The following is a 13898-nucleotide window of genomic DNA, read 5'->3' as shown; positions in this document are numbered from 1 at the left end:
CTTTCCCCTCTGTAAATGATCAGTGCACAGGACCCTCACTAAGGGAGTCCCATATACTGTGCCCCTGTGCCCCCCTCCCCCAGGATCTGCTTTCCCCTCTGTAAATGATCAGTGCACAGGACCCTCACTAAGGGAGTCCCATATACTGTGCCCCTGTGCCCCCCCCCCCCAGGATCTGCTTTCCCCTCTGTAAATGATCAGTGCACAGGACCCTCACTAAGGGAGTCCCATATACTGTGCCTCTGTGCCCCCCCTCCCCCAGGATCTGCTTTCCCCTCTGTAAATGATCCGTGCACAGGACCCTCACTAAGGGAGTCCCATATACTGTGCCCCTGTGCCCCCCCCTCCCCCAGGATCTGCTTTCCCCTCTGTAAATGATCAGTGCACAGGACGCTCACTAAGGGAGTCCCATATACTGTGCCCCTGTGCCCCCCCCCCCCAGGATCTGCTTTCCCCTCTGTAAATGATCAGTGCACAGGACCCTCACTAAGGGGGTCCCATATACTGTGCCCCTGTGCCCCCCCCCCCCAGGATCTGCTTTCCCCTCTGTAAATGATCAGTGCACAGGACGCTCACTAAGGGAGTCCCATATACTGTGCCCCTGTGCCCCCCCCCTCCCCCAGGATCTGCTTTCCCCTCTGTAAATGATCAGTGCACAGGACCCTCACTAAGGGAGTCCCATATCCTGTGCCCCTGTGCCCCCCCCCCCCCCCAGGATCTGCTTTCCCCCTCTGTAAATGATCAGTGCACAGGACCCTCACTAAGGGAGTCCCATATACTGTGCCCCTGTGCCCCCCCTCCCCCAGGATCTGCTTTCCCCTCTGTAAATGATCAGTGCACAGGACACTCACTAAGGGGGTCCCATATACTGTGCCCCTGTGCCCCCTCCCCCAGGATCTGCTTTCCCCCTCTGTAAATGATCAGTGCACAGGACCCTCACTAAGGGAGTCCCATATACTGTGCCCCTGTGCCCCCCCCCCCCCCCAGGATCTGCTTTCCCCTCTGTAAATGATCAGTGCACAGGACCCTCACTAAGGGAGTCCCATATACTGTGCCCCCTGTGCCCCCCCCCCCAGGATCTGCTTTCCCCCTCTGTAAATGATCAGTGCACAGGACCCTCACTAAGGGAGTCCCATATACTGTGCCCCCCCCCCCCCTCCCCCAGGATCTGCTTTCCCCTCTGTAAATGATCAGTGCACAGGACGCTCACTAAGGGAGTCCCATATACTGTGCCCCTGTGCCCCCCCTCCCCCAGGATCTGCTTTCCCCCTCTGTAAATGATCAGTGCACAGGACACTCACTAAGGGAGTCCCATATACTGTGCCCCTGTGCGCCCTCCCCCAGGATCTGCTTTCCCCTCTGTAAATGATCAGTGCACAGGACCCTCACTAAGGGAGTCCCATATACTGTGCCCCTGTGCCCCCCCCCCTCCCCCAGGATCTGCTTTTCCCCTCTGTAAATGATCAGTGCACAGGACCCTCACTAAGGGAGTCCCATATACTGTGCCCCTGTGCGCCCTCCCCCAGGATCTGCTTTTCCCCTCTGTAAATGATCAGTGCACAGGACCCTCACTAAGGGAGTCCCATATACTGTGCCCCTGTGCCCCCTCCCCCAGGATCTGCTTTTCCCCTCTGTAAATGATCAGTGCACAGGACCCTCACTAAGGGAGTCCCATATACTGTGCCCCCCCCTCCCCCAGGATCTGCTTTTCCCCTCTGTAAATGATCAGTGCACAGGACGCTCACTAAGGGAGTCCCATATACTGTGCCCCTGTGCCCCCCCTCCCCCAGGATCTGCTTTCCCCTCTGTAAATGATCAGTGCACAGGACCCTCACTAAGGGAGTCCCATATACTGTGCCCCTGTGCCCCCTCCCCCAGGATCTGCTTTCCCCTCTGTAAATGATCAGTGCACAGGACCCTCACTAAGGGAGTCCCATATACTGTGCCCCTGTGCCCCCTCCCCCCAGGATCTGCTTTCCCCTCTGTAAATGATCAGTGCACAGGACCCTCACTAAGGGAGTCCCATATACTGTGCCCCTGTGCCCCCTCCCCCAGGATCTGCTTTTCCCCTCTGTAAATGATCAGTGCACAGGACCCTCACTAAGGGAGTCCCATATACTGTGCCCCTGTGCCCCCCTCCCCCAGGATCTGCTTTTCCCCTCTGTAAATGATCAGTGCACAGGACGCTCACTAAGGGAGTCCCATATACTGTGCCCCTGTGCCCCCCCTCCCCCAGGATCTGCTTTCCCCTCTGTAAATGATCAGTGCACAGGACACTCACTAAGGGAGTCCCATATACTGTGCCCCTGTGCCCCCCCTCCCCCAGGATCTGCTTTCCCCTCTGTAAATGATCAGTGCACAGGACCCTCACTAAGGGAGTCCCATATACTGTGCCCCTGTGCGACCCCCCCCCCCCCAGGATCTGCTTTCCCCTCTGTAAATGATCAGTGCACAGGACCCTCACTAAGGGAGTCCCATATACTGTGCCCCTGTGCCCTCCCTCCCCCAGGATCTGCTTTCCCCTCTGTAAATGATCAGTGCACAGGACGCTCACTAAGGGAGTCCCATATCCTGTGCCCCTGTGCGACCCCCTCCCCCAGGATCTGCTTTGAAGGTGGAGTCGCACTTCCTCCTGGGCAGCGACAGCTCAATAGGTCCCGGGTGTGCCGACTCCCACAGGGGGTGAGAGAACCTCCAGGGCCCTCTGAGCTTCAGCCTCTGATTCCCAGGGCCAGGACACAGCAGGGGGGGACACCCAGGGTGGGGGCTGCAGAGGACAAGCAATGACTGTGAATGTTTGGCAGAGGCGAGCAGCTGGCACCCAGCACGTTTCCTCCCAGTTACATCCATGCCCAGAATAAAATGCAGCTCCATCCCTGCTTCCTCCCCTCCGGGGAGTGGAAAGGGAGGCTCCCAGCTTGGAAGGGGGGGGGGGGGTCTCCTGTCTTAACTGGATCCCCCCCTTTCTGAAACCTCGCAGGTTTCCTCTCTGCCTGAGCCTTCCCCAGGGCAGGGAGCAGGGATGCAGGGAAATCCCCATAAAATGGAAAACGCAGCCTCACTGGGCGGCAGCGGGAGGGGGGAGCGGTGCCCGTTCTCACTTCCTCTCCTCTTTAAGCTTGGGGGGGGGGGGGGGGGATGATCCTCGGTCACTGTGGAAACAGCCCTGGGGTTTCTTCCAGGATGGACCTTGCAGGTAAGACCTGAAACCTGCAGGAGAGGCTCTGCCAGCCCCATGGCCTTCACTGCCTTTTCAGCTTCCTCCTCTTCCAGCGAGGATCTCGCAGTGCAGGGGACATAAAATAAACCCCTAAAGCCTATGGAGGAGGGGGGGTCGCTCCGTCCTCTGTTCCCAGTCCCTTTGGGGGGGGGGGTGTCACTCCCTCCTGTTCTGGGGGAGGGAGTTGCTGGCACAGAGGCTCAGCCCCCGCCTTCATATTTCTCTGTTGTTACATAGAAATGAGGGCAGAAGAAGCCCAAACGGCCCATCCAGTCTGCCCAGCAAGCTTCGCGCTTCTTTTTACCCCCGCCCTGCCCCTCCCCTGACAGCCCGGAGCCTCCTCTCTGACCCTCCCTCTCTCTCCTCAGATGATTTCGTGCTGCAGTGGAAGGCCGAGTGCCACTTCGGCCCCGGCGGGGAGGGGATGCGGTTCCTGCAGCGGCACTTTTATAACGGGGAGGAGTTCGTGTACTTTGACAGCGCTGTGGGGAGGTTCATCGCCAAGACGGAGCTCGGGAGACCCAGCGCTGAGTACTGGAACAATAACACCGAGTACCTGGAGGACAGACGGGCTGCGGTGGAGACATTCTGCAAACACAACTACGGGGTGGATAAACCCTACACGGAGGAGCGGAGAGGTGAGAGGGGGGAGGGGAGCGCAGGACCGACCCCTCCAGGAGGGAGCACAGCCAGGACTCCCCTCCCCTATCAGAACACAGACCCCTCCCTCCCTCCCCGTTAAAAAGCGAGGCCTGATCTCCTCTTTAAACCGCCCTCCCCTCCCCCGTGCCCCCAGCACCTCCTTGCACTCAGAGCCAGGAAACCTTTACTGGCAGAACCGATCCTAAAGTGAGAGCCACCCGCTGGCAGGAGAGGGGGAGGGGCGAGGACCTGCCTAGGGGCCCCAGCAGCTCGCGTTACATCTTTTACAAGTGAGCAGGGTCCTCTCCCCCCCCCCCCCCCCCCCCCACTGGCAGGAGCAGCGCTGCACCTCTTACCTGCTGCTGCCCTCTCCTCTGCCAGCTTCAGTCAGGGACGGTGCCTGCCCCCCCCCCCCCCAATTCATTCAGGGTCAAATAAAGCCCAGCTTCCTGTATTTTTTTAAATGTGAACCCCATCCATTCCTCTATGGAACCCAAGGTGAAAGGAAGGGTATTAAATACCCCAGGGAACCCCCCCACCCCCTCTATAGCCACACAAAATGTAATCACGCGCGTGTAACACATTTTACATGAAAAAGAGCATTCACAAGTGCAGTCTTCTGAGGTAAAATATCACTTACAACATAAATATTATATTTACATGCACTGCTGCGCTGCCAACCTGAAAACCCTGCAAAAAAAAAGACACTGGGAACTCCTATGGAATTTATAATGGCACCTCAGAAAGCCAAGAATAAACCTAACTGCCATTACAATATAGTAATCCTCCCATGCCACAGCAATCCTAACTACAAGCACTCAAACAGTACCAACCTGACCTAGGAAAAGGCAGCACTGCAAATAGCACACCAGGCCCTAGAACACCAATACACCTCTCCTATGGGGAAAACAGAGCAAGCCAGGCTGTCACAGATCCCTACGCAGAAAGTACAAGGCAGCAAAACTGCTCACCTCGGTCACACATGCAGAATACAGACCGACCCTGACCAAATGCAGAATAAAGAGTCCGGAGACGTGATGAGAAGAACTGAACCCACAACAAACCGGCCTCTCTATGCAGAGCAACAATGGAAAAACAAAATCATAACCATTCTTCATAAAACATTACATAACAACATCGAGAAGAATAAACATAATAATGTAAAATCATATTCATAAAAAGAATATTTCAAACCGGTTAACGAATAAAATATCCCAAACACCAATAGAATATTTCAAAACATTAAATTACTAAATAGTGTTATTTCCCAAAAAAACAAAAAATATTTGAAAACAGCAAAAACATCAATTACACCCAATAATTAAAACTAATAAGGATTAAAAAATCTCCTGCTCTCCATACCTGGGAACGTTTCAATTCCAGTCATCCTGAGATTTTCATGGATACACACACAATATAACACACTCCCTGTCTCATATACGTGCCTATGCTCTCATGCACACCGGTACTCCCTCTCTCCCTCACAGACACATAATGGTGTGCATGCCTGTGAGAGCCTCTATGTGATACACAGGCTCTCACTTAGATGCATGCACACACATACACACACACACACACACACATACACACTCCCTGTCTCATACGTGCCTATGCTCTCATACACACCGGTACTTCCTCTCTCCCTCACAGACACATAATGGTGTGCATGCCTGTGAGAGCCTCTATGTGATACACAGGCTCTCACTTAGATGCATGCACACACATACACACACACACACACACACACATACACACTCCCTGTCTCATACGTGCCTATGTTCTCATACACACCGGTACTCCCTCTCTCCCTCACAGACACATAATGGTGTGCATGCCTGTGAGAGCCTCTATGTGATACACAGGTTCTCACTTAGATGCACGCACACACACACACATACACACTCCCTGTCTCATATACGTGCCTATGCTCTCATACACACCGGTACTCCCTCTCTCCCTCACAGACACATAATGGTGTGCATGCCTGTGAGAGCCTCTATGTGATACACAGGCTCTCACTTAGATGCACACACACACACACACACATACACACTCCCTGTCTCATATACGTGCCTATGCTCTCATGCACACTGGTACTCCCTCTCTCCCTCACAGACACATAATGGTGTGCATGCCTGTGAGAGCTTCTATGTGATACACAGGCTCTCACTTAGATGCACGCACACACACACATACACACTCCCTGTCTCATATACGTGCCTATGCTCTCATGCACACCGGTACTCCCTGTCTCCCTCACAGACACATAATGGTGTGCATGCCTGTGAGAGCCTCTATGTGATACACATAAGAACATAAGAAAATGCCATACTGGGTCAGACCAAGGGTCCATCAAGCCCAGCATCCTGTTTCCAACAGTGGCCAATCCAGGCCATAAGAACCTGGCAAGTACCCAAAAACTAAGTCTATTCCATGTAACCATTGCTAATGCCTGAAAAGTGAAGTATCAGGCTAGTGCCTGATACTTCACTTTCGATGCAGTGCCTGATACTTCACTTTCGATGCACATCCAGCATGGCTCTCTGCTTCAACGGCATGGGAGAAGACTGATACTTCACGCGTATCCAGCATAGCTCCCTGCTTCAACGGCAGGGGAGAAGAAAAACAACCATTAAGGGCTGTATAACATAGGCTGGGTAAAACAAATAAGCATGGGTGTAGCTTGCTTATTGCGGCGGCTACTACCCCTAACTAATCAAGCTAGATATTTCACTTGGATACAGCTCCATCACTGCTCTCTACATTAAAACTGGGGGTGGAAGGGAAATAGAACCAAGAGCTAAGAGAAACAGATAAGTATGAGAGAAAAAATGTGTGAAGCTTGCTGGGCAGACTGGATGGGCCATTTGGTCTTCTTCTGCCGTCATTTCTATGTTTCTATGTTAATGGCAGTGGCTATTCTCTAAGTGAACTTAATAGCAGGTAATGGACTTCTCCTCCAAGAACTTATCCAATCCTTTTTTTAAACACAGCTATACTAACTGCACGAACCACATTCGCTGGCAACAAATTCCAGAGTTTAATTGTGCGTTGAGTAAAAAAGAACTTTCTCCGATTAGTTTGAAATGTGCCCCATGCTAACTTCATGGAGTGTCCCCTAGTCCTTCTACTATCCGAAAGAGTAAATAACCGATTCACATCTACCCGTTCTAGACCTCTCATGATTTTAAACACCTCTATCATATCCCCCCTCAGTCGTCTCTTCTCCAAGCTGAAAAGTCCTAACCTCTTTAGTCTTTCCTCATAGGGGAGTTGTTCCATTCCCCTTATCATTTTGGTAGCCCTTCTCTGTACCTTCTCCATCGCTCTCACTTAGATGCACACACACACACATACACACTCCCTGTCTCATATACGTGCCTATGCTCTCATACACACCGGTACTCCCTCTCTCCCTCACAGACACATAATGGTGTGCATGCCTGTGAGAGTCTCTATGTGATACACAGGCTCTCACTTAGATGCACGCACACACACACACACATACACACTCCCTGTCTCATATACGTGCCTATGCTCTCATACACACCGGTACTCCCTCTCTCCCTCACAGACACATAATGGTGTGCATGCCTGTGAGAGCCTCGATGTGATACACAGGCTCTCAAAGGTGCACACACACATATTACACAGGCTCTCACTTAGTCGCACACACATGCACATAAGCTTTCACATGGCTACACACAAGCTCTCACACAGTACATTCATACAGGCTCCCACACACACACACATACACACGCTCTCACATAGACTCAGACACACACATACATAGCCTCCTGTTCTCTTTCAGTCGTGGTGGGATGAGCTCCACCATGACCCCGCGGGCTCCTCTTCTCATCGACCCCGGGGGCAGGAGTTGGCATTGAAGCCTCTCTTCCTCTTCAGCCGCCGGTGGGTTTGGCTCTGCTGGAGGACCTGCGGCCTCTTCTGTTGCCACCATTGCCCCCCCCCCCCCCCCCCAGTTCTGATGTCTCATGCTGTAATAATAACCAAGCTCTCTCTGTCCTGCTTTACAGTTCCCCCCAATGTTAAAATCACCCCCAGCAGGGCCCCCAGCCTGGATCACCAGAACCTGCTGGTTTGCTTCGTCAGCGGCTTCTTCCCCTCCGAGATCCAGGTGAAGTGGCTGAGGAACGGGGTGGAGGACACAGACGTTGTGTCCTCGGAGCTGACCCAGAACGGAGACTGGACCTATCAGATTCACGTGATCCTGGAGACGGTGCTGGAGCACGGGGACACCTACACCTGCGAGGTGGAGCACAGCAGCCTGCAGGAGCCCCTCAGGATGCACTGGAGTAAGAGACCCCCGCCCTCTCTAATGTATTAATAAACCAATGGGAGAAACAGGAGACGGGCTAAGGGTGAGACATCCAGGCTATGAGAGAACAGGATCCTGCCCTGTTACTACTGAATGGGAAGACACCCCAAAACCATCCAGCCCGGTACCCGGCTCCCACGCGTTTCCCTCAGCAGGGATCATGAATCATTTTCTCCTGCTTATACAGCTGACCCTAAGATTAGGGGGTGTTTCTATCTATAATACACACGTACACGGGAGGGCAGTCTACACAGTGCTCTGGATCAGGGGTTTTAAACCCAGTCCTCGGGACACAGCTCGCCAGAGCTGGGAGGAGAATCTTTGCTCTAAACGAGCAATGAAGGAGTTAGGTGGCTTTTCCCCTGACCTGAAACTGCAAGGCTCAGAGCAGCCAAATCCTGCCCTCTAGACTCATGAGGCGTTAGATTTATCCACTCAAACTCTGCGCAGCTCTGGTGGTGGGGGATTTACCCAGATAACCCTGAAATAGGGATGTGAATCATTTTTTGACGATTTAAAATATCGTCCGATATATTTTAAATCGTCAAAAATCGTTAGAGCCGCGATACAATAACAATTCCCCCGATTTATCGTCAAAAAATCGTAAATCGGGGGAAGGGGGAGGGGAAAGGGGGGGGGGGAGGGGGGGAAAAACCGGCACACTAAAACAACCCTAAAACCCACCCCGACCCTTTAAAATAAATCCCCCCACCCTCCCGAACCCCCCCAAAATGCCTTAAATTACCTGGGGTCCAGCGGGGGCTCCGGAACGACCTCCTGCAGTCGAATCGTGTTGTCTATGGCCGGCGCCATTTTGCCCAAAATGGCGCCGCAAAATGGCGCCGGCCATAGACAACACGATTCGACTGCAGGAGGTCGTTCCGGACCCCTGCTGGACTTTTGGCAAGTCTTGTGGGGGTCAGGAGGCCCCCCCAAGCTGGCCAAAAGTCCCTGGGGGTCCAGCGGGGGTCCGGGAGCAATCTCCTGCCGCGAATCGTTTTTCCGTACGGAAAATGGCGCCGGACATACGGCTATGGCCGGCGCCATTTTCCGTACGGCGACGATCAGATTCCCTCCCCCTCCCAGCCGAAATCGATCATTAAGACGATCGATCACACGATTCACATCTCTACCCTGAAATGACCCTGGGGCCAGCAGGTGCAGTCTGGCTGTCCATGCTACAGCCGGCCAGGTTACAGCTGAGAATCCGCTTACATACAGCAATTAATTTGTATCTGCGGGGGTTCCCCAGATTATCCCCATAATGCACACATACCGTAGTGATGCACAGAGAGAATCAGTGTAAGTCAGATCATCCCTTCAACCAGCCTCCCACTTGTACACTGTCATTACCAAGTTATTGTGAGCTAAGAGCATCCCCCCACTGCACGACGAGCAACTGAGCCCCCCAGGCCTTAAGATGAGTACCGGCTGTGTGTACTGCTGTCACAGTCTGTGTATCTCCTGGTGATTGTCACACAGTCTGGGGTGGATGTACAGCCGGGGAATACTCACCCCCATCTGTTGTGTTTCATGCAGAGCCTGAGACATCGGAGTCTGCGAGGAGCAAGCAGCTGACTGGGATCGTGGGGTTTGTCCTGGGGGCTGTGTTCACCCTGGTGGGTCTTATCGTTTATCTGAAGAATAAGAAAGGTAAGGTCTGTCACACCCAGATAATGTCACCTCTCATATTACTGTCACCATCCCTCCTAAAGGTAACCCCGCTCACACCCAGATAATGTCACCTCTCATATTACTGTCACCCTCACTCCTAAAGGTAACTCCACTCACACCCAGATAATGTCACCTCTCATATTACTGTCACCCTCACTCCTAAAGGTAACCCCGCTCACACCCAGATAATGTCACCTCTCATATTACTGTCACCATCACTCCTAAAGGTAACCCCGCTCACACCCAGATAATGTCACCTCTCATATTACTGTCACCATCCCTCCTAAAGGTAACCCCGCTCACACCCAGATAATGTCACCTCTCATATTACTGTCACCATCCCTCCTAAAGGTAACCCCGCTCACACCCAGATAATGTCACCTCTCATATTACTGTCACCCTCACTCCTAAAGGTAACCCCGCTCACACCCAGATAATGTCACCTCTCATATTACTGTCACCCTCACTCCTAAAGGTAACCCCACTCACACCCAGATAATGTTACCTCTCACATTACTGTCACCCTCACTCCTAAAGGTAACCCCGCTCACACCCAGATAATGTCACCTCTCATATTACTGTCACCATCACTCCTAAAGGTAACCCAATCACACCCAGATAATGTCACCTCTCATATTACTGTCACCATCACTCCTAAAGGTAACCCACTCACACCCAGATAATGTTACCTCTCACATTACTGTCACCCTCACTCCTAAAGGTAACCCCGCTCTCACCCAGATAATGTCACCTCTCATATTACTGTCACCATCACTCCTAAAGGTAACCCCGCTCACACCCAGATAATGTCACCTCTCATATTACTGTCACCCTCACTCCTAAAGGTAACCCACTCACACCCAGATAATGTTACCTCTCACATTACTGTCACCCTCACTCCTAAAGGTAACCCCGCTCACACCCAGATAATGTCACCTCTCATATGACTGTCACCCTCACTCCTAAAGGTAACCCCACTCACACCCAGATAATGTCACCTCTCATATTACTGTCACCATCACTCCTAAAGGTAATCTCACTCACACCCAGATAATATCACCTCTCATATTACTGTCAGCCTCACTCCTAAAGGTAACCCCACTCACACCCAGATAATGTCACCTCTCATATTACTGTCACCCTCACTCCTAAAGGTAACCCCACTCACACCCAGATAATGTCACCTCTCATTTTACTGTCACCCTCACTCCTAAAGATAACCCCACTCACACCCAGATAATGTCACCTCTCATATTACTGTCTCCCTCACTCCTAAAGGTAACCCCGCTCTCACCCAGATAATGTCACCTCTCATATTACTGTCACCCTCACTCCTAAAGATAACCCACTCACACCCAGATAATGTCACCTCTCATATTACTGTCACCCTCACTCCTAAAGGTAACCCCGCTCTCACCCAGATAATGTCACCTCTCATATTACTGTCACCCTCACTCCTAAAGGTAACCCCGCTCACACCCAGATAATGTCACCTCTCATATTACTGTCACCCTCACTCCTAAAGATAACCCCGTCACACCCAGATAATGTCACCTCTCATATTACTGTCACCCTCACTCCTAAAGGTAACCCCACTCACACCCAGATAATGTCACCTCTCATATTACTGTCACCATCCCTCCTAAAGGTAACCCCGCTCACACCCAGATAATGTCACCTCTCATATTACTGTCACTATAACTCCTAAAGCTTCTGAGGCCATGGAAGCCATTTCTCCACACAGGAAAAGTGAATGGAAATAAAGAAAGAGAAGTAAACATAAATAACATATACAGAAACTGATGACTTAATCCTTCCTAGTTTGCGCAACGATCTCGGTTAAAGTTTTTGGCACTGGTGCAAGCCTTGTAAGTTTAACCTTAAAATTAACGCTCAAAGAAATATAAAGATTTTACTTTGTATTTGCCTAATATAAGTGACTAATTGAGAAAACAGATACTGATATGGGATTGTTTTTCATTTTTGTATAAAATTTCAATCAGAAGCTATGATATGGTAATTGGCTACATTATTTGTTGTTTGAACGATTTTAAAAGCAATAAATAAAGAATTGAAAAAAAAAAGTTTTTGGCACTGGTGCACTCTGGGAGGTTTTCAGGCTTTGTTGAAGTCTTGCTGTCATTGGTTAGAACCTGATGATGTAATCACTGTGCTTGTTATGGGTGAGCACTGAGGGAGCACGCCGATTGGCTGACGGCACTTTCGACCCTGCTTGTAAACCTTTAGACATGCACAGTTCTGATATCAGCAGACCCGGATCCAGAAATACAAAAATAAAAACATTGGACAATACAGCAGTCAGTCAAACCCTGTGACTGGATCGTTCTTTTTTTTTTTTTCAGGTCCAACTCAACTTCAGATTCCTCAAAATGACGGTAAATATTAATCCCATGGTAGAGAGTGACTGGGCCTGAAAGCTTCCCTCCGGTTGTAGAAAAGGAGAGTGACTGCGCCGGATGGTTTTGCTCTGGGTACAGGGAGGGAGAGTGGCTGTGCCGGACGGTTTCCCTCTGGGTAGAGAGAGCTGATGATGTACGTAAAGCTGAGGAGATAACAGAGAATACAGCCAGAGGGTCCCCTCCCAGGATACACTCGGGTGGGGGGGGTCACTGCCGATAAAATCCCCCCCCCCAACTTCCCCAGATCCTATCATTTGTAAAGCAGCTTTTATAAAATCTCCCTCCCTGGGATTTATAGCACGGGAGGCAAAGACATCCAGGGACACGGACAGGTGGAAATGGCATTGCTTGACAGAGCTGTCAGTACCCAGGGACCATTCTGTGGATTGCTTGGAGAACGTGAAGATCCTTAAGTACCAGAGACCAAGAAAATGTGGCAGGAGGACACAGAAATATTCCCAATTGTATTGGGTGCCACTGGCCCGAGTTAAGAATTTGCAGCCTATAAAACTCCGGAAGGAGGCCTCTCTTCGGCAGTGAATACAAGAGCTTGAGATGACTCCTGACGGAGCCCTGGCTTAGGAATGAGGGGGTGGGGGAGGGGGGGGCACGAGCCGTACAAACCCAGGCCTTGCCGAGGTGCGGGGAGAGCCTTCCCCTCATTTAAAATCTCTCTGCCTCTCGTTACCCCCCCCCCCCCCCCCTTCAAGGAGAACAGCCCCTCTGGTCACCCCCTCTCTTTACAGCTCTCTGATGTTCTTCCTCCTCAGGTCTCCTGAGCTAAAGCCGATCTGTGCGACATCCGATCCTCCGTCCGTCACAAGCAAAGCAAACCCTTCCTCCCTGGAGCTTTCCGCCGCCTTCGGATCAGATCAGCGCAGGAGCTCCCGCCCCGGCCACAGTCCTAGATATCCTACTCGCGCTGTCAACGCTCTGGGGTTTCCTCGTCCTCCCTATCTTATTGCATGAATGGCTCTGCGATGAGAGATACCCTGATCGCTGTGAGAACACGACACAGCTCTCACTCTAGAGAGACTGAACGAGACCCTCTTATAATGATAAGAATAGCAGTCTCGGCCATTAATGTATCCAGTGGGTGGGGCTTCCATCCACAATGAAATCACCGGAGAGCTCAGGGGATGGGCACAGGGATACAGATTCCTAAGTGTAACATTGGGGTGTCATGAGTGCTATATGGGGGTATTCTTTGCTTCTATTTGTAGCTTGCACTTTTATAAAGAGCGAAAGATTCTTGTAATTTTACGTAAAGGAAGAATGTAGCTAATTACTGGATGATTTAAATTTTTTTTAATCAGAATTGCACTGAACTGTAAATCTCTTCCTGATGCTTTACCCTCTGCCTGGTAGCAATAAACCTTTTACCGTGTTAGGTGTGTGACTGGCATTCCTGGGGATTCCTGCTTACCCGCCGCAGCCTTCCAGGGAGGGGGGGTGAGATACTGATGCGCAGGGAGACCTTGGGGGGGATAGCGGGTGAGGGTCCCAGAGCAGCCAATCACTGTGTGATAAGGCGGTGGCCAGAAGCAGAGAAGATCCCGGGCTGCACAGGGAGAGCCATAACCAGTAGGGTCTAGATAGGGTG

General features: G+C 51.5%; 1 protein-coding gene across 1 annotated transcript; it reads left to right on the top strand.

The window, feature by feature from the left end:
- The first annotated feature begins 2783 nt into the window (after positions 1-2783).
- LOC115082120 (H-2 class II histocompatibility antigen, E-S beta chain-like) lies at positions 2784-13685 on the top strand. Its single transcript, XM_029586384.1, has 6 exons — positions 2784-2806; positions 3317-3858; positions 7900-8178; positions 9741-9854; positions 12239-12271; positions 13066-13685. Exons 1-6 carry the CDS (start codon positions 2784-2786, stop codon positions 13077-13079), a joined length of 1005 nt encoding a protein of 334 aa, XP_029442244.1. The 3' UTR covers positions 13080-13685.
- The last annotated feature ends 213 nt before the right edge of the window (positions 13686-13898 follow it).

The sequence above is a fragment of the Rhinatrema bivittatum genome, unplaced genomic scaffold (assembly GCF_901001135.1).
Source record: "Rhinatrema bivittatum unplaced genomic scaffold, aRhiBiv1.1, whole genome shotgun sequence".
Classification (NCBI taxonomy): Eukaryota; Metazoa; Chordata; class Amphibia; order Gymnophiona; family Rhinatrematidae; genus Rhinatrema; species Rhinatrema bivittatum.
Note: the sequence above shows the minus strand (reverse complement) of the source record. Positions and strands in the feature narration are given on the sequence as shown.

Excerpts from the sequence above, each read along its gene's own strand:
- LOC115082120 (XM_029586384.1), top strand. The coding sequence starts at position 2,784 with ATGACTGTGAATGTTTGGCAGAG. Across the intron at positions 3,859-7,899 it reads CTACACGGAGGAGCGGAGAG|TTCCCCCCAATGTTAAAATC; the intron begins GTGAGAGGGGGG and ends CCTGCTTTACAG. Across the intron at positions 9,855-12,238 it reads TTATCTGAAGAATAAGAAAG|GTCCAACTCAACTTCAGATT; the intron begins GTAAGGTCTGTC and ends TTTTTTTTTCAG.